Here is a 22,301-nt window from a genome sequence, read left to right on the forward strand (position 1 = left end):
TCCAAGCGGAAATTACCCGGTGGAATTTGTTTACTCAGCGGCTAACATCTCGCAGACGCAGGCGAGAATGATGCCGATGCGCCTGATGATTCCACAACGAATGTCTTTACCTTGTTGTGATAGCAGATGCTGGGCCTGCATTCTCCTCCTGTCTGGCGATGAATGCCTCGTGGATTTCCGTCGGGAGAAGCGCAATTCTTTTCACGATAAATCACAGCATCGTGATTGAACGGTAAACGTGAAATACGTTGCGCTGTAAATCAGCTTGAACAATTGACGTATAAATCAGCCGTGCGAGATCGAATAGATTTATTCGCCGGGTGTGAGAGGGACGTGTCTATTCTACGAACCGATTAGCGAGAGCCATGCAAAAGTGGGCGTCCACCTGAAAAAAGCGTCTGCAAAAGAGAAAGGGGATAAAATTATGCGCGAACAGCGCGGTGGCGGCGGCCGGTTACGCAAAGGAATGAGACGGATTGCGCGCACATACTGGGTCACGGAGATTTATATTTGAACAAATTTAGAAAAAGCCTCACGTAGCGCCCGGTGTGCGCACCTTGTACGGCATAAATATCGTCTCGTGTGTCAATCAATTGCGCAAAACCGATCGATAAGATATTTGCGCGCATGGCGCAAAAAATCGCGAGGTGTTTCGAAGACCGTGCGCGAATATAAGTCGAGTATAATTGAGACATCGTGTGTCGATACTATAATTTTAAAGTTTCGGAGGAAAAACCAGTTTTTCCTCCATTTTCGGTGGATTTTGTGGATTTCTTATGTCTTCTTCATAGAAAAAAAGTAAATGTGATGGGTTTTAATCGGACACACGTGAATTTTTCTAAATCGAATCTTTGTACCTTCGGGACATAAACCGAAGAAATTCGCGGAAAAATAGGGAAAAACGGTTCTTTTTTTGAAATTTTAAAACTATAATCGATGTAAACATACATTTCGACGTGTCTGCACTGCAAATCCAATTGTGTTCTTTTTATAAACACCAAAAAATGACGTAATTGACTGAAGCTCTTTTTACATGTTTCTTGCCGTTTTAGGTTACATCACTCAAAACGTTTAATCATGTTCAATTATACGTTAGCACATCCAATCGTGTTAAACGTGATTTAAGACGGCAAGAAATGTGCAAGGAAAACCTCAGCTAAAATAACATACTTGAATTTGCAATGTGAAAAGCATCGACAGATGCGCACGTGATCGTTCGTAATACGTGATTGCGCAAATTATCGATCTATTCATTTATTTGAAGAAATCATGCTTTGATACAATGTACATTATATGATAAGAAAAGGAGGAAATATACATAGCAATACACAGTAACAAGGAGAAATTTATTTTCATTTATCATACATTTTGCATTCGTACATGCGCATTGAGCGGGAGATGTTCTGGCGCAGAGAAACGAAAAAGGAAAAAGAGCGAGAAGAAACGACGAAAAATTTCTGTGTCACGAACATATGCGACACAGATAACGGTTGAAATTCGCGAATGTATTACGCGCACACGTCATGACGCAATGCGTGTGCTTATCTGCAGCATTCGGAAAGCGCCCCGAACGCGCAAAGTTGTATTATTTATGCAACAGATGTTGCGCGCCCCGTCAGTCATGCTTCATTAATGCAATCGAGCAAGTTTTCCAGCGGGCCGGCCAGGTGGGGCAGGAAGGAGGGAATTGCACGGTGTACGTGTGTGAAATCATCGTGAGCCCCTCCGCGGTCCGCAACTGTCGGGTCAAAGTGAAGACCCTCACGTCCACACGGACAATTAAAGCATCATTTGAAACGATGACGAATACCCCGAGACGACCTCTCCTCCTGTTTACTCGCGCTGCTTCGCGCACGTGTCGCTAACACGGCGTAATTTCCACATGAGGAATCAATTCCCCCCGTGCGGGGAATCTAAATCCGCGAATTCTGCACTTGGCAGGATGAAACGGACGCCCGTCACGTGTTACACCAGCCGAACGATAATTAAACAAGCCCTCGCATTCCTAGTCGTAACTGAGCTGTTAATTGTAATTAACGCGACGCAGAAGCGTCGCGGTTTTTCAGGTCAGTTAAGTAGGTTTGACGTTGTTAATCGGCTGTAATTAGCGTTTTCTTACGACACATTCTGGATCGTGCGGAGAAAGAGAGAGAAAAAAAGGCAATTAGTCGCGCTAAGTATGTCGTTGAGTGTCGTTACACTAAGAATCAAATTTTTGGTATTTATAATTAGAATCACATAAATGAAAAAATTATAATCGGGAGAATTATTTTTTTAATAAGCCATACTGTAGTGTTTTTGACTACGTTTTACACGGCAACGATAATCCGATTTAATACAAATCGTAGTTACAGTTCCTGTGATTCGTTTCTGTTCACCCGAAGCAATTTTAACCAATCCCCACTATAAATCGATTTCTGTAAAATCGTAAAAATATTATATATTCTTGCTTATATATGAGAATGAGTCTTAAATTGATACTAATTTTGTTTCCATGTAATTTTAACTTTTATAGGAGTTTAGCATCATTTCAAACTAAGAATTGTATCAGTTTGAAGATATTCCTTTTCTTCGTTTTTACTATCTAATATTTATTTCCTCTCAGTTCATAAAAATTATTCTTAAATAACAAGTATACGATATTTTTAGTGAAATTATATAGAATTTCTTCATGTAAGCAAGTTTTATACAAGATAATATATTCCTGCTTATATACGAGAATACGAGTCTCGAAGTGATAATAAATTTTTTCCGCGTATAGTTGTTACTAAATCGGATTAGCGTTTCATGTAAACTAAAAATAGTTAGTGTGATGATAACACTTATAATTACTGATAATAAAATCAGAAGATATAATTGAGCCCGAAAATGATTATAATTTTAGTGGGATTTCTTTCAGAGTCGCGCTCTGCCTGAAACTAGCGATACATCATGATTTAATCCCCCGCTCATCTTCGTTTGCAAAAATTCTCTGATAGATTTCCGTTTTTGTTTCTCGCTTTTATTTTTTTCAGGAGGAACGAGACGCACCACGCGAGCGCGTTCTCGGACGTGCGTCACCGCGTGTGTCCTGCGTGATAAGAATCTGACGTTAATTAAAGCTGAATGTGAATGGGACTCGGGTGCAAATAATGATAAGCAAAATTTTCGCTCGCAATTCCCTCCCGTTTCGTATCGCGCCGAATAAGAAAAGCTCGTCGGCGGATCGCGTGTACCAACATATTAACTCCGAGCGCGCCGGCAAACGGCAGTTCCGCCGTTCGGCAAAAGCCGGGCAGAGGCGGAACACCGCGAAACGGCTTTGTCTCTATGCAAATAATCGGCTTACTATCGTTGACACGTCAGACTGATTTCTAATACAGACGCTCAACGATGTTAAACATTGTATGTTGGCTTTGCGAGTGCCGCGCCGCGAAAAATACGGTTCCTTAATCGAATCCCGTGACACTCGTCATTATAAAGGATTTCCGGGTGCGCGCGGTATAATTACGTCGGCTAATGTGCAAACAGCGGAAGGTTGCGACGACCACAATTCGTGCGCGTGACGACGCGGTGATGCCGGCGAATGGCACATTTCAAAAAAGCCAGCGACGACGTGGAAATTTTTTCGTCCTCTCTCTCTCTCTCTTCCGCTTTTTCTTCTTCCTGTGAACTGCTCGCGTTGAAGTTGCGACTCCCAGACGTTGCGCTTTCGCGAGCCGGACATGCGCGTTGCTGGTCACACACGAACCTAATTTAGCATGACTTTCGCCAAACTCCAATTAAGTTAATAATGTGTAATTACAGAAGTTACCAGCACCAATTCCTCCTTTTATAACTTATCGTTCAATGATAATTGGAAGGTTGATGATTTCTATCTGTGTTAGAAAGATCCATGAAGGACGCGGCGCTAATTTGGCAGTCAAATTAAGTATTTATCCATCGCGAGAGCTTAAAATATCAGACCGATTCAATCGCGAGTTCACGTTCGCATCTCGATAGATACATAGCTAGCTTACATCTCGCGACGGTGTCAATGGGTCCAACAAAACGCGTGCTCCAAATCGCATCGCGAAGCGGACGACAACACGGTTAAGCGTGTGTCGCATAGATTATTTGACCGTGTCGTGCGTATAAAAGATACGCACACGAGATAATGCGTGAGAGAAGACTCACCTCTATTGAAAGAGAGATAGAGACGGAACACCTTTACTATTCTCCTCGGTGTCGCACACCATCGTAACCCACTTACGCTCCGTACGTGTGTGCGTTAAGTGCGTGACTGTCGCTCGCAATTCGCGTGTACAGAGTCACAAATGCCTGGCCATTTCTTAGACTGAGAGTGAACGATTTTCGACTTTACGCTCACAAAGCTCGGACAAAACACTCCTTTAGGTGTGACTTAATTTTTCCTAAAGACTGGACGAAAATTCGGTTGTACACCGAGAAAGAGAAAGAGAAAAAGACTTCTTTCGATTTAGTATGTGTTTATTTGAGAAACTTGAGTATATTTAATATAAACATTATAATTTAATATCAAATATATAAGTTTGTTTCAATGAAAATATAGTTATTTTACTAGAATAAACTATGTTGCTTGATAAAAAAAAACATTATTTAGAGGAATATATATATATATACATTCGCAAACATTTTAATGTTTGAATGAAAATACAAGAGAATATGTTATGTTATTTGACGTAAAGATATTTATTGTTTAAGAAATCAAATAATCCTACTTATTGAATCAAACTACTCAGTCGCGATAACAGAGGTATTATTTCTCGTCACCGAATTTTCTTTTAATATCATTGAATTTTTATCTGGTTCAGTTGCAGCAACTGAGACTTTTCTTCCGTGAGCATAAGGCTGAAAATCGTATATTCGGTGTCGTACTTGTTTGGCCATCGCAATTATGCTTACTTGTACGATTTCTGCTGTCAAAAACTTCGTGCTTTTGACTGACAAGGTGCGTGTCACGAACACGTTTCCAGCTTTGAACCGCGTGGCCTCGTGCGCAATCCGGAGTCCGAGGCAAGATATTGGCGGAAGTAACGGGAAATAATGGGATGAGATAATCGTCCGTCCGAGAAGATGGCTCATAAAGGTAGACGTGAATGCGGAGAATCGGAATACGTCGAAACGTTTTCCAAGTGACAATCAAAAGCCAACTGGAGGCAATTGATCGTGTTTGATTCCTGTTATTAATTAGCCGGCCGATCGAAGTGAGTTATTATGCAAAATTGATTCTTCAAGAACGTCATCGTGCACTCAGAAAGATTCCACTAACATTGCAGTCATATCCGACCTCAGCTATATCCTCTTCTGCTCGGAAAAAAATAATTCTGTTGGTACAATTGAATTTTTAATTTAAATAATTTTCTCCTTCTCTCTCTCTCTCTCACTTACGCGATTATAGATCCCAAAAATATTCCTCTCGGTGTGTTTACTTCAGCCCGGTTAGCGCCGACATTTTAAGAGGTTCGATCCAATTAATCGATTACTCATCCATTTCCTCTAAAGCTTCCGCGGTCGTTTCATCCTACGCGGAAGTAATTAATCGCCGATACGTCGATATCTCCCGAACCGTGGCCGGTAAATCCGCGGTTTCCTTCAGAAAACGATGTCGCGAGCGCACTTCCAGCTTTCGAGTGAGCGACCTCGCATGCTCGCGAGGTCGTCTCTCGCACGTGCAATTATTCGCCAAGAGTTCCTCAACACCGAGCGGCGCGCGGCGCGTGAGGCGTCGGTTACGTAAATCGTTAGTCTTCATTGGCCGATTGGCGACCCTTCCTGCAGACCAGAATCACCTTCAATGCCTCCTTCGATAATCTAAATTCCGATTTAGAGACGTTCAAGGGGGCCCGCTTGCTCGCGCGATTTCTCTCGATGATCGGCCTGTATCCATGAAAACATCGTGAAAGCCTTCACATCGTGCTCTCTCTCTCTCTCTTTTGCCAACGCATTCATCTGATAAACGCGTCTGGCCATCTGGAAGAAATCGTTCGGATTCGTTTAAAGTCCCGACCTTGAAGCCTGTCGCGTCACCACGTCAATTACTCATCGGATTGATGAAGACATCATCATCCCGGCGCGCTGGCATAATTCCTCGCATAATTACGCGCAAGCCGCGTCCGGATCCTTTATGCGGACGATTACGTGATACGCGATGTGCATGGAGAAATAGCCGCATCTCACGTCGCGGCCTCTCGTGTCGCAACGCACCTCGGGAAAGTCCCTCTGAATCTCGAGACTTCCTATAGATACGAATTCATCCGGTAGACTTCTCCCTCTTTATTAATAGTACAATCATAGATGCGTCTGGTTTATAACAGCCGCACTGCTGATTTTATAGCAAAGTTTATTTATTTTAGAGTGACTATCTCGTCACACACGCCTAACAATTAAACGTTTCGGCTACTTGTCAGCTCTCTTCAGCATTCTCAATTTTCATTATATTTGTAGCTAGTAATTTACTGTGCTCGCCTGGAGTGAGGTCACTCCCAGAAATTTAGAGAATGTGTTAATTGTTTTTACATTCAATCATTCAAAGTTAATAATTGTGATAATAATAAACGAAGAAATAAGGTAAATAATAATATTAACAGTGATAATCTCTCTCTCTCTCTCTCTCTCTCTCTCTCTCTCTCTCTCTCTCTCTCTCTCTCTCTCTTTATTTCTCTGTCTTCGCTTCTCCTGCTTGCAAATGATTTCTCTTTTACGAGGGAAAAAACTGTGAGATATACGTTGTTTATGCAACGAGCAAAATTATTCTCTGATTACTGAGGTTTGTCTAACGATCGATTTGTCCTCAGGGTTCGGGCTCACACACTTTGACCATCCCACACATGAAGTCCACGCCGGCTAGAGTGAAGTTCGGATGGATCCAAGGGGTACTGATGCGATGCCTCCTCAACATCTGGGGTGTGATGCTCTTCTTGCGACTCTCTTGGGTCGTAGCGCAGACCGGAGTCGGTAAGTACCACGTTGTTGTCGAGTCTCATCTTTCTCGGCTTAATTAAATTCTTGACATTAACGTCGACATTGCAGGCCAAGCTATTTTATTGATCCTCACGACGACGGTAGTCACGACGATCACGTCTTTGTCGATGTCGGCTATCAGCACGAACGGTCTCATCAAAGGAGGTATGAAACAGAGCGTGAAATAATTCCGTGGAATAAATTATTAATAATGAAAAGAACGCGTTACGTGCCACATTGCCCAAGAATATTTCCAAAAACGTACGAGCGCGAGAAAGAAAGAGAGGGAGGGGGGTGGGGGGAGAGAAAGAGGAAAAATAAAAGCGATTCGCCTTCTTATCAATTTCTCCGCGCGTCTCGGGTTAATTAATATCTTGATGAGCGAACAATTGTTTACACATAACATGAATCGTCTCGACAATATCGTATGCATCGGCAGCGGCTACTGTGATCGATTACATCGTCTTGTTCCTTTCTTTTCGCAGGTGGAACATATTACATGATTTCCAGATCATTAGGGCCCGAGTTCGGTGGCTCCATAGGCCTCATCTTTTCCTTGGCGAATGCCGTTGCCTGCTCTATGTATGTGGTCGGCTTTTGCGAAAGCATGGTGGACTGTCTCAAGTCCTACAGCATCTGCATAAACGACTGTCACACCAACGACATCAGGATCATAGGTTCGTGTCATTCTAACTTTAGAACTTCGTTCGTCTCAATTTTCTTCTAGTATCGCACGTAGGAATTAAACAATTCTATTGGTGCGATTAAATTTTTCGTTGCCGGGGGCCAGATGAAAAGTTAGTCATAAACACAGAAAGATTCCTATAGGAGATTTCTTCTTTTGCTCTCAGTCGTCTCAATCGGAAAAAAAGAATTTTTATAAACCGAATCAAATGATTATTTATTTAATTAAATCAAATTGTTACTACAGCCGAATATTCACACAAATGTCCTCGATCGTGGCAACAGAAGTATCATTTCTCGTCACCGAGCTTTTATCCGGTCTCTGTTCAGTTGCAAAAACTGAATTTTTTCTGTGTAGAAACATCATAGTTTGCTAAATAAAGATATTGTAATTATAAAGCTGTACAGGCTCCACTGAAAAGTTCGTGAGTAACGTATCGCACTTGGACCTTTGCAGGTTGCATAACGATCGTCGTGCTCCTACTGATCGTGATAGTGGGCCTGGAGTGGGAGGCGAAGGCCCAGATAGGCTTACTGATAATTCTCCTCGTGGCTATTGCCGACTTCATGATCGGCACTTTCGTCGGTCCCAAGAGCGAGGTGGAGAGGGCTAAAGGTTTCATCGGGTACAACGGTAATGTGTCACCGATGTTCAGCCATCAGCATCACGTATCACACCTCTTGCGATTATCACGGTAAACGTGAGAGATGTTCAAGTGTATTAATTGCGTGTCGCTTTACCATTTGCAGGGGCATTATTCAAGGAGAATTTGTATCCGGACTACAGGTACAAAGACGGCAAAGACGTGAAACATAATTTTTTTTCAGTCTTGGCCATCTTCTTCCCAGCGGCAACAGGTATCCTGGCAGGTGCGAATATATCCGGTGACTTGAAGGTGATTTAGTCCTTTCGTCTTATGGGAGATATTTACACACGTTAAAATATCGTTAACTCTCTCGCGGCATCATTGCGTGATTCACGCAGGGCGCAATTACCGCCCGTTTGATTACTCGTCCACTTTGCATGCTCGATCGAAGCTTCCTGCGAGAAATTTTCCTGTCAGATGTCCGATAGCGAAATTTACGCGCCTAGTCTCTCTCTAGATTCGCTGTCATTATTGCGACGTAACACGCAGGCATTTGCGGAAATTGTGATACGAGCGCTAAAGCTTTCGCTTTTGAATTTTACTTTGATCCTGACAGGATCCGCAAACGGCGATACCGAAGGGTACGTTGCTGGCGATACTCTTGACGTCGCTGTCGTACTTGATAATGGCGCTTATGGTTGGAGCTACTGTGATGCGAGACGCAACCGGCAATATTACCGATCTGTGGACGATGTATAACAGTACTCTTACGACTCTGCTTGACGCAGACAACGATACCTCGATCGAAAACAGCACGGTTCCCGCAGACGAGGTCGTCAATCGCACCTGGAGCATATACGGGACGGATTTTAACTGCACTGCAGGATGTAAATACGGCAGCCAAAACAGCGCCGAGGTGCTTGCACAATTATTCATTGAGATACCAGTCGAGCAAAGTTATCAATTGACTTAAGGCTCCTGTTTCCTCGTCACAGCCATCTCGACTCATGACGTCAGAAGTAAGAAAATATGTGCCCAAAATTCTTGTGGAATACGTTGAAATAAAAAGATACGTCCGCAGAATGACACTTGTGATCGATTAAACATATTTATAAGATAACCTGAAAACTTTCCTTTTACTTCAACAATCTCAATAAACAGCCGTAAAATTAACGTGACAGAATCGTAAAAAAAGATTGACTAAGAAGGCTGTATGTTAATTTTACGATTATTTATTGATTGTTAAAACAAAAGGGAAAGTTTTGGAATATTTTACAGATATACATTTAATCGATCACGTGTGTTATTTTATAGACACACTCTTTGGTTTAAACGTGCTTCGCAAATATTTTGGGCACGCGTTTTTTGCTTCCGGCATTATCAAACAAGATACTACTACAGCGAGAGACCAGGAGTTTTAACGATTATAATTTACTAAGATACAATATTTTACGCGAAATGAAAGTAAACGATTCAAGTTGTAATTCGTATTGTAGGTGATCCAATTGGTTTCCGGCTTCGGCCCGTTCATCTATGCCGGTTGCTTCGCCGCAACGCTCTCAAGTGCCTTAGCATCGCTGGTCTCGGCGCCGAAGGTATTCCAAGCGCTGTGTCTTGACAAACTGTATCCGGGAATTGCGTGGTTTAGCGGCGATAAAGATAAGGAGCCGATTCGTGGTTATTTCCTCACTTTCGTCATCGCTGTCGCTTTCATCCTGATCGGTAAGTGACAAACCAATCCGAAACAAAGAAAGAGAGAAACTTCTTCTTTTTGGAAATATGTGAAAATCTGAAAATGACTTCCTCTTCGCAGGTGAATTGGACGCGATTGCACCGCTCATCTCCAATTTCTTCCTGGCTGCGTACACTCTCATCAATTTCAGCACCTTCCACGCTTCTCTGGCCAAGCCGATCGGATGGAGACCGACCTTCAAGGTACATTACGCGTCCCCAGAGATGTATTCTCGCGTTGAATAATTTTTACTACTATTACATCATTTTGTTTCAGTATTACAACATGTGGCTCAGTCTCGCCGGTGCTATCCTCTGCGTTTCTGTGATGTTCCTGATCTCATGGTGGACGGCTTTGATAACGTTATGCGTAGTTTTAGCGCTGTATTTAATAGTACAATACAGGAAACCCGGTAATTTCAACGAGAACACACTTTATTCACGACATCACAAGAGACGAGAACTCATTCTTCTTCTTTGAAATATGCCGCAGATGTGAATTGGGGGTCGACCACGCAAGCCCAGACATACAATAACGCGTTGACCGCCGTGCAGCAGCTGGACCGGGTGGAGGAGCACGTGAAAAATTACAAGCCGCAGCTCCTGGTGCTCACCGGCGCGCCCAACGCGAGATCGTCGCTCGTTGACTTCGCTCATCATATCACCAAACATCAGAGCTTATTTATTTGCGCCCACATCATCGAGGTATCGTCATATCGATTCTCATTAACGCGAGTTCGTCAGTTTCACGGAGCATCTACGTTCTAATTCTCGCGTCGTGCCTTTCAGACGCCCATATCGTACAAAACGCGCAGTAGTATGGTGGCGAACTGCACCTCCTGGTTCAGGGCGAACAAAGTCAAGGCGTTCTACTCGCTGGTGGACGGCGCGAGCTTCCAAGACGGTGCTACTTCTCTCTTGCAGGCCGCCGGACTGGGCAAAATGAGACCCAACATCCTGCTGATGGGCTACAAGCAAGACTGGGCTTCCTGTCCTCGGGAGAACCTGAATATGTACTTTAACGTCATGCAGTAAGTAGCCCCGCGTGTTTTTCCCGTGCGGTTTATACCATGCTTGAGTGAACTTCGTCGACGGGAAACTTGCGGTCCCGCAGGGATTGCTGAAATTCTCATCAATGTTTCTCGTCTTGTCTTGCAGCAAAGCTCTGGATATGCACGTTGCGGTGGCGCTTCTGCGGATTCAGGACGGCTTGGATTCTAGCACGGCTGTCGGGGACGTCGAGGACTCGAAGAAATTAGCGCCTACGTCGATACCGGGCAATCAGAGTTTCTCGCAGCTCAGCCAAGGTGCATAAAAAATGAGAGAAATATTCTCTCGCTTCTGATGTCACCAAACAAGATGACTGCAGCGAGAGATCAGTCTTAATCTTGCTTTTCTCCTCTCCTTTCTTTTTACGAAAAGTGTGATGTCTAACAATAAGCAATAATCTTTGCAGCTAGCAGCACTTCGGATATATCAATACCCGGCAGTCCCGCGCCAAGGCGTTCGAAGACGATCAACGAGTACCCGAATGCGTCGTCCGAAGAACAGCGCGAAACTCGACCGAACATAGTGCCGATCGCGAAAGACATACTCAACGTAGTAACCAAGTTCCAACGAAAGCATAAGAAGGGCACTATCGACGTATGGTGGCTGTACGACGACGGCGGCCTGACGCTCTTGTTGCCTTACATCATCAGCACCAGGCGTAATTGGTCGAACAGCAAATTGAGGGTCTTCGCTCTTGCCAACAAGAATTCTGAATTAGAGTACGAGCAGAGAAAGTAAGTTGGTCCGGTGAGAACTTCTCCATCTTTAGACAGCAGCGCGGTATCGTCTTCGATGATTAACGGTCGCTTAAATTTCTATAGCATGGCGAGTCTTCTGTCGAAATTCCGAATCGACTATTCCGCCCTGAAGGTGATACCGGATGTCTCGAAACCGGCGCAAGCCAGCACGAAAACGTTCTTCGACTCGTTGATAGCGGATTTCCAGCAGTCGACGAATTCGAAAAATTCTGAGGACGGTATGAACTTTCTTCCGGTGAATTTGTGATAATAGAGCATCAGGCGTGTTGTCGATGAAACATTCTTCGTCCTAAGTGTCACGTGAGCTAATTGTGATTTTCTTGTAGAAATTAAAGATTCCGAACTCATGGCGATGAAGGAGAAAACTAACAGACACCTCCGCTTGCGAGAGCTGCTGCTGGAGAATTCCATGGAGGCTAACTTGGTCGTTATGTGAGTATCCGCTTATGTCACGACGACTTATTGTGTACGTGCAGGGATATTGTTCCCTTAATTAATATTATTGGTGTTATGACAGGACACTACCGATGCCACGGAAAGGTGCTGTATCAGCGCCCCTTTACATGGCCTGGTTAGAGACGCTGACACGCGATATGCCGCCATTCCTACTGGTCCGGGGTAACCACACGTCGGTTTTAACGTTTTATTCATAATGACGTGAGAAACGGATGGGCGGAGAAATAAAATAACGAGAAGCACGCAAAGATACATACGAATGGCTGACGATAACAAGCAGTGTGCCGCAGTGTGCCGCAGTATTACAATCGAAAAGACTACTACTGATCATCTGTATACGCGGAAAACTGGCTCGACTATTCGCAGAACGAAACAGAACGAAAGATCCGGTGATATATCTTTTCAATGCGCTGTTGCGAATATGCCTTTCATTATGCGCGAGCAAATGCTAAGCTTGTGAAGTGAACCGCCGCTGAAGAATGTGTGCCTACGATAAGCAATCTTCATATCTGAAAATATTCGGACACATTACAGCAGAAGACTGTATTATTTTTTTAACATTTAAGTAGGATGTAACTCGATTTTGAAGGAACTTCGACGTGAATCTCTACGATATATATAAAAAGAGCAATTATACTTTATGAATACTTAAAATAAACGATGATAAGAGCTCTAAGTGACAACTGCAATCCGTAGCATTAATTTTATTCGTTCGTCGCGCAACAGTATCTTCCCCTCGTGTAAATGTTTCACCTTAAATATATTTTATATGTGGAAGCATCCGAAAAGTTTCTAGGGAAACGATTTTATTATTAATTTCAAAAGATCGACCGCGATACTTTTCTATGGCCAGTATTCATAGTCGGATCTTATCTTAAGTTCAAGACCGTTTTAAGTTCATTTACAGATACTGTACGGCTCATTTCATTGGCTACAAAACTCTGAACTTAAGACGACCTTAAATATAAAATTTGACTATAAATACCGGCTTAAGTTGATACACTCAAGAACAAGTTCTGCATTTTCTTTTGTTAAAAAAATTCTGTATTTCCATGTGAATATATTCTTGTATATGTAAGTTCGACGATCCTTGAATATAAAGGACCGATGTCCAATATATATTTTCCTATAAATATTGCACTGAAACTAACGGTAAAATTAAAAGATTCATCCATTTTTCTCATTAATCTTGTAATCTTAATATAATGTTTGTTACAAAAGCGGCTTCACATCCGTCATCACGTTTCATCGTGAAAAATAGTATAAAAACTAAACGTCGACGCTTAAAATGCAGATAGAACACATACAGAAGTAACAGCACTACAGAGAATATTACAGCTAAGGGATTGCTACGTTGTTATTGTATAAAATTCGCCATAGCAACGCTTTTAGCGTTAATGTAGGGAGAGATCTCTCTTTGTCTCCTATTCTATATTATATATATATATCTTTCAAATCTTTACTACGATACACTCTCTTGATCGTATCGTGATCCAAGAACAGTCCAAGCGTGTTACACAGCGTCTCGTACGTGTATTAAATTTTTATCGTACAGAAATTTTGCGCTCCTCGATTTCTGCTTAAACTTTTAATTGCGTAACTTCGTTATAACGTGTGACACCACAATAACAACTATCAGTGCTCTTACATATGAGTAACGTTCCGATACATTATTAGGTGATAGATATTTATTTGAATGTTTTTCGTGAACACGTTTCAGACTAGTTGCAGTAGATGCATTGCAGGAGTCGGAATACTGATAGTCTACCATCATAATCTCTTCCTAATTGCGTAAGGATTTTACAAGTTATGAACGATCTATCACTGTAGAAAGATATCGGTGCATTCTTAATTATATAGTTTGAATTACAAGTTAATTTTGATTCAGTTCTGCATTGTTGACAAAATAATCAATATTCCAACCCCTTAAATATGTGTATATATCTATATATGAATATATTTATATAAAATTGAATTTGTGCCATATCATGGTATGTGCCCTAATTGTAAAGTTCAATCACGTCGAAGAGATTACGGTATGTAAATGTAGCCTTGCATTATAATATATTTTTTGGAATATCGCAAGAGAAAAGAATAGCTGCGTAGATATATAAACAATAGGAAAAAAATGCGAGGAAAAATCCTGGTACTTAGGAAATAATTCAAACAGATCTTACAGCTGCCGCCAGAGACGAAAGTCACATGTATGAAAGAACGAGGAATTCTAATAAATGGCAAGCGTAGAGCGCTCGTCTTTGCAAAAGCATAGATATAAATAAAAATCTGATATAAAATCTGAAAATATATATTATTTCTAATCTAAACATATATAAAAAGATTATATATGCATAATATACATATATATATATATATATTAATCTCTTCAAATATTATATCTTTCTCTTTCAAAATAATAATACGAAAACTCTTCAAAATGATTACTTAAAAAAATACTTATCAAATTGTCAGGGTAACACATATGTTAACGTCACGTCGTCATGTTTTGCATCTTCACTGTATTCCTCCATGAATTCGATAAAATAAAAAGAGAGACTACGATTTTATGTCTCGTTTCCGCGAATAGCGTGATAAATCGCGAAATATAGATCTCGTTTCCTCACTACCGTTTAAATGCTGCGGATATGCCGCGGTCTGCGCACCAATAAGCAACACGAAGACAAACCTGAGCTGACTTTCGCCAATTCGGACATACGCAGCGATCTAGTAGGGAACTCCACCTTCTCGGCGAACACCTTACTCGACTGCGGAATCTCGTTTTCCGACCGATGAATAAGCGTGCCGTTCACGTAGAGCACGTTAGCGGCTGCATCTTCGGGCACGGTCAACGTTTGATAATTATATGTCGCTTCTCGTTCGATCCTCTACATTTCGAAATAGAGAAAAAAATTATTACATACTTTATACAATAATGTTGAGTTGTTAATTTTTTTAAGAAGGTTATTAAGATGGAATCAAAATCAAAGTAAGTAATCTTGTTACATGGACATGAACTGTAATATTAATGTAGAAATTGATAAAGGCTAACCTTGAGAACCTCTTGAGATTCTTTTCCAGCTCCTACGCATATAACATCCGGCCCGGCCATCGTAACCAATGCTTTCAAGCGTTTGGATTCAGCCACCTAGACAGAAAAATATTTGAATTATTATCTGAGAAATTAAACGTACAAGAATATAATCATTAAACAAGTACTGCAATGCACTGAATAAACAATGCGTATAATCATTTTGCTATCATATTTTGTACATTATATTCTGAAGCAATGTTATATCGCTTAAAAATTGTAAGGTAAAAACTCATTATGTTTGATCCCATCAACGACGGAAATACTTTCTTAAATTGAACAGCTCTTGTTTTAATCATACGGATCTATTTTCATATAAAAATAATAAAATATTTCTTATGCACGCGCAGGAAATATATTTAAAATAATATTGCTCTCTTATTAACGCATTATTATGGTGTTTATGATGATTTTTAATATGTCAGCAAAACGTGCATACTGATCTGTGTAACGTCCAGACAAGTGCGAGTGTAGTCTAAAAGGTGCATACACTAATATATATATAATATCACTTAGTTACATAATGTTACATAATGTTTAAACAGAAATGATTGGAATAAACTAAGGAACGCCCTTTTGTTTAAAGTTAAAAAAAAATCATGTACATGCTAAGGTGAGTGAGTAAGTGATGTGGAGTGAGTGAGTGAGTGAGTGAGTGAGTGAATGATTTGTTGTGGAGTATTGTCGTAGAGTGCATGATGGTGCTAAGCTAGAACTTGTGTAACCTGTCTTGATCTCAAAAAGCGTTTTATAAAATCTCGAAATACATATTGTCATATGTAAACAGAATATCCTTTAAAATCGTGCAAGTTTGCGCTTCTAATTTGTGAAGTTATTCTCTCTTCCTTTCTTTCTTTAATCAATGAAATATTAAGAGGGTCAGTTTAGTGCGCCCAAACCTGAAGAGGGGCTGAGGTAAGACTCTCCACTATCACCTCTTCGCCACCATCACCCACCTTAAATGAACATTAGAAAAGTAAGGTGAGTGAGCATGATAGTCTCTCTATTGAGGTTCGAAGCAAATCCAAGGCGTACATTATTTATACATTCTATAGACATACAATGTGCTGTGAACAGACACACCAAATGGATCACTCTAATAATAAAACATGCTGTATACATATAAATGTAACTGCGAGATGTAAAATGTCTTTAGAGAAATGGATACATAAATTACATTACAGAGTAATCTCCAACGTGACGATTTGCTGTCTTGTAAGATGACGTCAAGTGAAAAATGTAGGTATGAAAATATTTAGAGATAAAATATCTTTTGTCTCAATTTTGACACACATCTAGAATAGTTGTCTTTATGCACAAAGTGGCACACCAAATACGTGTCATTATGACTCTAACATCAATTGTTCAAGACAATCTAATGAGACATAGATACACATGCGGTATATGACTTTTAATAAGTTATAAGTTGTGATTGTTTTACATCTAGAACAGAATATTAGTAGTTCCCAGATGTCAGATGATGTGAATACACCAATTTGTAAGATTCGTACAGGTACCAACCTTGATAGGTACACAAGGATATTCCGGAAATGCCGCAGCAACTGCTCGTGCTCCCGCCTCATTTGTAAAGTGAGACAGTCCAACAAAGAATTCTCTGCCTGCAACAAAATATTTATTTATGAATTTAGAGAAGTAAGATTCTAAGAAACTTCAACGGTTACACAAAGAAAGATATGTAATCTTTATACATTCAGTACAATGCAACTTACCGGTGAAAAGAACATCTCCGCCATCCAAGCGAGCATTCTGGTCGCTTATTTCAATGAGTGGTATTTCCAATTCTTTTTTCAGAACAGCTCTGATAGTATCAAGCTGAAAGAAAAGCCTTATGATTTATCTCTTGTATGCTTCATCTAGAATACAGTTATCAATCTGGTTGTTATAATTGGATTAACGTTACTGTGATTGAGGAAAGCTTTCAGAGTATTTATTTTTCAATATTGCAGGCATATGAAATCCAATTACTGGCACTGTTAGAGCTTCAGACATACCTCTTTAAGACGTGTCGGTTCATTCGGCCGAGCAATCAAAGCGATACCGTTGCAGACAACAGCGACGTCCTCGACGAAGACGCAAAGCGGCGAGTTCTCGTCCGGCGGCATCTCAACGACGTCAATGTCGAGCTCACGTAGAAGCTGTGCCAGGGCCAAGTGCTGCGTCCTTGCTTCATCCAACGTCACTTCGCCCCGCGTGCGCAGCGACAGCGGGATCCTGCACAGGATGGCATGTGTATACCGATGCAGTGGCATCCTCAGGCAGACCGTTCTCGCGTTTCTCGAATCCGTTTAACGCGCAGCTTCGCCGACAAGTAACGCGAAAGAAAAGGCGCACGCCCGGAATTTGCAATTTGATGCCAAATAACTAGATCAGATCTGTCAGTCGCGTCCGGCTAGTAATCTCGATAAGTGACGTATCGCAAGAGAATTTCTTCGGCGTGTTCTAGTGACAAAGTTATGTTTGATAAGAATTCAATTGAAGTAGAAATATAATTATTGCTGTGACAACAGTAGCTAAATTTAAAGAATATCTCGCGAAGATGATTACATTATTATTATAGAATAGAAGAATAAAATGAGTTCTTTGAAACTGTTGCCAACTGTTAACTTGACATCTAAAATCGCTAGATAAAAATTCATTCAAATGCCGTAGAAATGAGCAGAGGAGGGAGGTCAAGGATTAGCCTTTTAGCAATTGTGTAAATTTTGAGGACGAGATCAATTATCGTATAACCACGGTGCTCTTCTCATTACGTCAACTCGTACTTTTAGCACAAAAAACAATCTACAAATAATATAACTTAGCTTCGAGAAATATGTAATATTTTCCTGCTACGTTAAAATTAGAAATATCTGTTCCCGAAACAATAACATCACATAATTTTGTCGTAACGTGTGACCGGATGTCACTAGCTTAGTGAAAACGTTCAGCGTTTAATCCCGCCGAACCTTGAGGAGGAAAGTTCCCCACGGATCCCGTCCACGGTTGCTAGGGCGTTATTTTGAGAGCTTCGCCCAAACTCCAGGCCCGGGAAGCTGGACCGGCCAAGTTTCCCCAGATACGCCTTTACTGTTAGGGGTGTATAGAAGGGTTGTATAGAAGGATTCCTTCCCTGATAGAGTTGTCGTTCCCGAAGAGATGTTCGGATCACCGGACGCTCGCTTCAGACACCGGGTATGGGGATAGGGAAACACTAAAAAATGGACACGTACCTTGTGAGAGTAACTAAGATGAAGTCTATTTTGAAAAAAATAAAGCAATAACAAAAAATACTGATCTATAAATCCTATAAAAGTAAAATGAACTTAATGAACGAATCTTATATAACTAATTTTCCGATCTCACGCGGTCTAAGCCGTAAAAATATACATATATGTAAGACGTAATTGTTACACGAACCGCTACGCCGAATAAATAAAACAATTATCCCCACGCGTCGTAGTTCGGGGATGTCTTAACTTTTATATGTCTATCCCGACGCAAGACTGTCGTCGCGAACATGTCGGGACACGATCGGGCGCGCATGGCGGGATGCGTCGCTTACCGTACCGGATAGCCCTTTGATCCCGCTGACGACGGGATTCTTTCTCTTTTTTAAACTTAGTTTTACGGTTCCGACCACCAGTGCCGCGTTCCGAGTCGAGCTTCCCACCGGATGCCTCGGTTCTCAGACGGGAAGTCTCTGTTTTTGCGAAAAGTTACGAGGGGGAACGGTGGCAATTTTACAGCGCACTTACAGTCGCCAGGCGATCGGTCGTTTCCCCGCGTCTCCCTGGGCCTCCACAAGGAGATTTGCACCAGGACGTCTCCGCCAGCTTTCTCCTCCGTCAGCAACTTCTCCAAGGTCCCCTCGTCTGGGTAGTTATCTGCTTTTTTTCCAAATGTCCGTCCTCTCGCTTCCCGCGTCTCCATGCTACTCCGCGCCTTTCCTTCCGATTTCAAACGTTCTTCCCTCTCCGCAACGCTTCCCGATTCGCCGACGGCCTCCGCCAATCACAACCGCCCCTCGCATTCGTGTTCGTTTTAGTCTGCGGTATCCCTTTTCTTCCGGTCAGCCGCGCTCCCTTACGCGGCTGAACTTCCGGTTGCAAACTAACATACATGTGTTATCGTAATTATTATATTAATATGTAATTATATTATTTAAATATTACAATCTAAACAAGTCAAAGTCATGAAGATAAGTAAATGCTCATTAAAGTTAATAGCCCACATTCTCTTTTTTATTGATAAAAGTGCCTTGAATATGGCTTCTCAGCCAATCAGGTAGCTTCCAAGCCACTTTTACAGGCACTTTTATCGATAAAAGTAAGTTCAAAATACAGGCCAATGCCTTCTCCATACAGAACATAGAAACGCGCGACAAAATGCGATAGCCAATAAACTTTTAGTTCTCATGGAAAAACGGCACGTTTGATTCGGATTTGACTTTGGGGACCTCGTGCGGCGAAAACACGAAACTCACCGCATTTCATTATGGAAGACGCAAATCAAGATTCAAGACCTGTCAAAGCACCTTGATAATTAGGTTTTAAATACGTGGGTATTTAAACGCAAATTTAAAATTGAAAATGAGTCTCGTAGTGTACGATAGCAGTGACGAAGGCTCCGAAAATGAAGAGCATGAGTCTGCGGGAACAATTGTCGCAAACAATACTAACAATAACGCAATAGAGGTTATAACAGTGCAAACGAACTCGAAGTTGGCCTTACCAGCTCCAAAAATGATTTTAGAAAGTACAAATGATGAAAAGAAAAAAGTGGAAGAGAATACAGTGAATTTTAAGAACTTCCTCAGTACGCTGCCAAAACCAAAAGATCTAAATTCAGCAGGAAATGTTGAAGAGGATGATGATATTCTACTTAAGAAGGAAACGGAGAATTGTCAAGGTGCAAAGCCAACCAAGAAGCAGACAGTGAAAATAACAGTGCCTTCCTTATCAGAGGTAAAGTCTACATATGCGTTTATTCCAGAATATATAAATTTGGTATATTGTACTTGTATGTCATACTTAATATACTGTATATTTTCAGTATTAAAATTGCTCATTGAGCGCTTAATGAGCTCTTGCATCTAATTGTTATTCTTTTAGATTGAAAAATATATACCAATTAGATACAAGAGTTCATAAAATGCTTAGTGCATGGTTATAATATTAAGTGCATATTTTGGGTTAGTTTAAGGACATTGAAGAGGAAAGTGAGAAGAAGCCAATGAGAATTATACAATCATTAGAAGTAAGTTTTAAAAACTTTTTCTAAAGAAATTAATTGATTCATATGCTTGTTTATGTGTTATATTCTAAACAAATATTTAATCTTCTTAGAAAGGCTGTGGACTCTTTTCCATATTAGTACCACCAAAGGAAGAAACTGCAGACAGTAATAAAACTCTGATACCTCAAGCTGTGAAGAATAAGATGACAAGAGCAAGTATTCATCAGACAAAAACGCTAAAAGAATCTGGTACAAGTCGAGTAAATGATTATAAGAAAGTGGAAAGGATAACTGTGAATAAATCACATGATGAAATGAATTCGGACGATGAGGAAGATGGAATGATAGATTTCTTTGGATTAACTTCAAGCAAGAATACAACAGATGATTCTTTAACGGGATTATTGAATGATGAAGAAACCAGATTCACAAAACATGTGGAAAATGATACAACGCGCGACTTTTCCTCTACTGGTTCCAATATTTCAATAAACGACCAATCGTGTAGTTCAAATAAAACATTGACGAGCAATGTTATGAATTTGTCTAAAGAAGAAATTATATTGAAAAATAAAGCAGAAATTGGCCCCAAATTACCTGTTCCTGAACAGGAATATAATGTTGACACAGAAGGTAATGTAGCATTCGACGAAAAAGCTATTGAATATCTCTGTGGAAGACGAGGTGTGAAACGTAAAGATAGAGAAATCGACGAAGCAAACATAATCGAGATCAACGGGGAGGATATAAAACCGGATGAAAGAGAATGGCTGGTGAAGGCACTAACAGAGGAACCTGTACAAAGGCCAATTTCTATGCAGAGCTGTGGTGTCAACTCTCAATCCAAAAAGAAGCATCAAATCACATATTTGGCGCATCAAGCTAAAGCCATGGAACTGGAACTCAAAAATCAGTGGTCCCAAAATAGAATGACGCGAAAACAAACAAAATCGAAATACGGCTTTTAAAAGCACAACTGTATATGTACAGATTTTTCTTAAATATATTTTATTTGTAACTTAAACTACTAACGAAAGAGAGTTGACCGTGCTTGACAAAATAAAAAAAAAATATAATGTTTTATGTGTATTTATGATACAATTGAAATCCTAACTCAATCATTTATCTTGCCAGAGATATTAGTCTAACTCCTTAAACTCTATCCTTTTATTTTCCAGCATTAGTCATTACCCAATCATTCCTTATATTTCTTAAATTTGTACATACTATTATTGCGGAAAAATGCAATTCCAATTAATTATGCATTCTTTATTAAAATAATCATAACATAAAACTATAATTCATTCATAGAAACAATCTGTATCCTTACGAAAAAATAGTAGTAGCAATCAGTACTCATAGTACTGATCATTTCATACTGATCATTTAATACTGATCATTTAATGCTGATTGCTAATATTAATTTTTCATATTGCCTAACAGTCTGTATCTAACTTTTACGCTGTTTATAATCATATTATCAAAATGATAGTAAAATCGTATATGAGAATTCAAAGTAATTTATAAGATCTAAAAAGATCAATTTGTACAGACAGTTAAAAACTTATTACGATAAAACACACCATTGGTCTCAAAGTCTTTGTATGGCCTTTTGGAACTAAATGTATTTTCTTCGTGATAAATAATATTTAAATGTGTATTTGAAACCTTTTGTAGCTTGTTTATGTTTTGATTGGCTTTAAGTTTTGATTTGGTAGTTAAAAACAATGGACAATTTGACAACTTTAATGTCTT

At 40.5% G+C, this 22,301-nt stretch overlaps 4 protein-coding genes and 1 long non-coding RNA gene across 7 annotated transcripts in view; 3 read left to right on the plus strand and 2 right to left on the minus strand.

Moving 5' to 3' along the window:
- Positions 1-14,344, plus strand: part of LOC106746094 (bumetanide-sensitive sodium-(potassium)-chloride cotransporter) — a 28,272-nt gene extending 13,928 nt beyond the window's left edge. For both annotated transcript variants that reach the window (XM_014622302.1, XM_014622301.1), the window contains exons 3-18: positions 6,795-6,954; positions 7,030-7,125; positions 7,446-7,637; positions 8,102-8,278; positions 8,395-8,540; positions 8,848-9,147; positions 9,728-9,953; positions 10,045-10,166; positions 10,240-10,375; positions 10,456-10,667; positions 10,752-10,993; positions 11,121-11,269; positions 11,419-11,746; positions 11,834-11,988; positions 12,097-12,202; positions 12,288-14,344. In XM_014622302.1, coding sequence (XP_014477788.1) covers positions 6,795-6,954; positions 7,030-7,125; positions 7,446-7,637; positions 8,102-8,278; positions 8,395-8,540; positions 8,848-9,147; positions 9,728-9,953; positions 10,045-10,166; positions 10,240-10,375; positions 10,456-10,667; positions 10,752-10,993; positions 11,121-11,269; positions 11,419-11,746; positions 11,834-11,988; positions 12,097-12,202; positions 12,288-12,423 — 2,883 coding nt within the window. In that variant the 3' untranslated portion in view covers positions 12,424-14,344. The remainder of the gene's footprint in view (positions 1-6,794; positions 6,955-7,029; positions 7,126-7,445; positions 7,638-8,101; positions 8,279-8,394; positions 8,541-8,847; positions 9,148-9,727; positions 9,954-10,044; positions 10,167-10,239; positions 10,376-10,455; positions 10,668-10,751; positions 10,994-11,120; positions 11,270-11,418; positions 11,747-11,833; positions 11,989-12,096; positions 12,203-12,287) is intronic.
- Positions 14,345-14,609: 265 nt separating this feature from the next.
- LOC106746113 (N(G),N(G)-dimethylarginine dimethylaminohydrolase 1) lies at positions 14,610-19,696 on the minus strand. 2 transcript variants are annotated; one of them, XM_014622335.1, is made up of 6 exons: positions 17,324-19,696; positions 17,042-17,144; positions 16,833-16,930; positions 16,211-16,267; positions 15,273-15,368; positions 14,610-15,108 (listed from the first exon to the last, which is right to left on the minus strand). In XM_014622335.1, exons 1-6 carry the CDS (start codon positions 17,579-17,581, stop codon positions 14,854-14,856), a joined length of 867 nt encoding a protein of 288 aa, XP_014477821.1. In that variant the 5' UTR covers positions 17,582-19,696; the 3' UTR covers positions 14,610-14,853. The 2 variants fall into 2 exon arrangements, with proteins under 2 accessions (XP_014477821.1, XP_014477822.1); XM_014622336.1 differs by lacking the exon at positions 16,211-16,267 and having other exon boundaries at positions 17,324-18,641.
- LOC106746114 lies at positions 15,379-17,416 on the plus strand. The gene is made up of 3 exons (XR_001374577.1): positions 15,379-15,924; positions 16,187-16,550; positions 17,279-17,416. It is a non-coding gene; the product is annotated as an uncharacterized LOC106746114 (long non-coding RNA).
- A 99-nt stretch (positions 19,697-19,795) lies between the features above and the next one.
- On the plus strand, positions 19,796-21,627 carry LOC106746112 (proline-rich protein PRCC). Its single transcript, XM_014622334.1, has 3 exons — positions 19,796-20,275; positions 20,508-20,567; positions 20,657-21,627. The coding sequence occupies exons 1-3, from the start codon at positions 19,901-19,903 to the stop codon at positions 21,512-21,514; spliced, it is 1,293 nt and encodes a 430-aa protein (XP_014477820.1). The 5' UTR covers positions 19,796-19,900; the 3' UTR covers positions 21,515-21,627.
- Positions 21,628-21,936: 309 nt separating this feature from the next.
- The window catches only part of LOC106745998, a 1,698-nt gene continuing 1,333 nt past the window's right edge, over positions 21,937-22,301 (minus strand). The window contains exon 2 of the mRNA XM_014622086.1: positions 21,937-22,289. Within this exon, the coding sequence (XP_014477572.1) occupies positions 22,086-22,289 (204 nt within the window). The 3' untranslated portion in view covers positions 21,937-22,085. The remainder of the gene's footprint in view (positions 22,290-22,301) is intronic.

Source organism: Dinoponera quadriceps, unplaced genomic scaffold, assembly GCF_001313825.1.
Source record: "Dinoponera quadriceps isolate SergipeBrazil2010 unplaced genomic scaffold, ASM131382v1 scaffold1782, whole genome shotgun sequence".
Lineage (NCBI taxonomy): Eukaryota > Metazoa > Arthropoda > Insecta > Hymenoptera > Formicidae > Dinoponera > Dinoponera quadriceps.

Excerpts from the sequence above, each read along its gene's own strand:
- LOC106746113 (XM_014622335.1), bottom strand. The coding sequence starts at position 17,581 with ATGCCACTGCATCGGTATACACATGCCATCCTGTGCAGGATCCCGCTG. Across the intron at positions 16,268-16,832 it reads ATCCTTGTGTACCTATCAAG|GTGGGTGATGGTGGCGAAGA; the intron begins GTTGGTACCTGT and ends TGTTCATTTAAG. Across the intron at positions 15,369-16,210 it reads TTACCTCAGCCCCTCTTCAG|GTGGCTGAATCCAAACGCTT; the intron begins GTTTGGGCGCAC and ends TTTTCTGTCTAG.
- LOC106746112 (XM_014622334.1), top strand. The coding sequence starts at position 19,901 with ATGAGTCTCGTAGTGTACGATAGCAGTGACGAAGGCTCCGAAAATGAA. Across the intron at positions 20,276-20,507 it reads CAGTGCCTTCCTTATCAGAG|TTTAAGGACATTGAAGAGGA; the intron begins GTAAAGTCTACA and ends ATTTTGGGTTAG. Across the intron at positions 20,568-20,656 it reads GAATTATACAATCATTAGAA|AAAGGCTGTGGACTCTTTTC; the intron begins GTAAGTTTTAAA and ends TAATCTTCTTAG.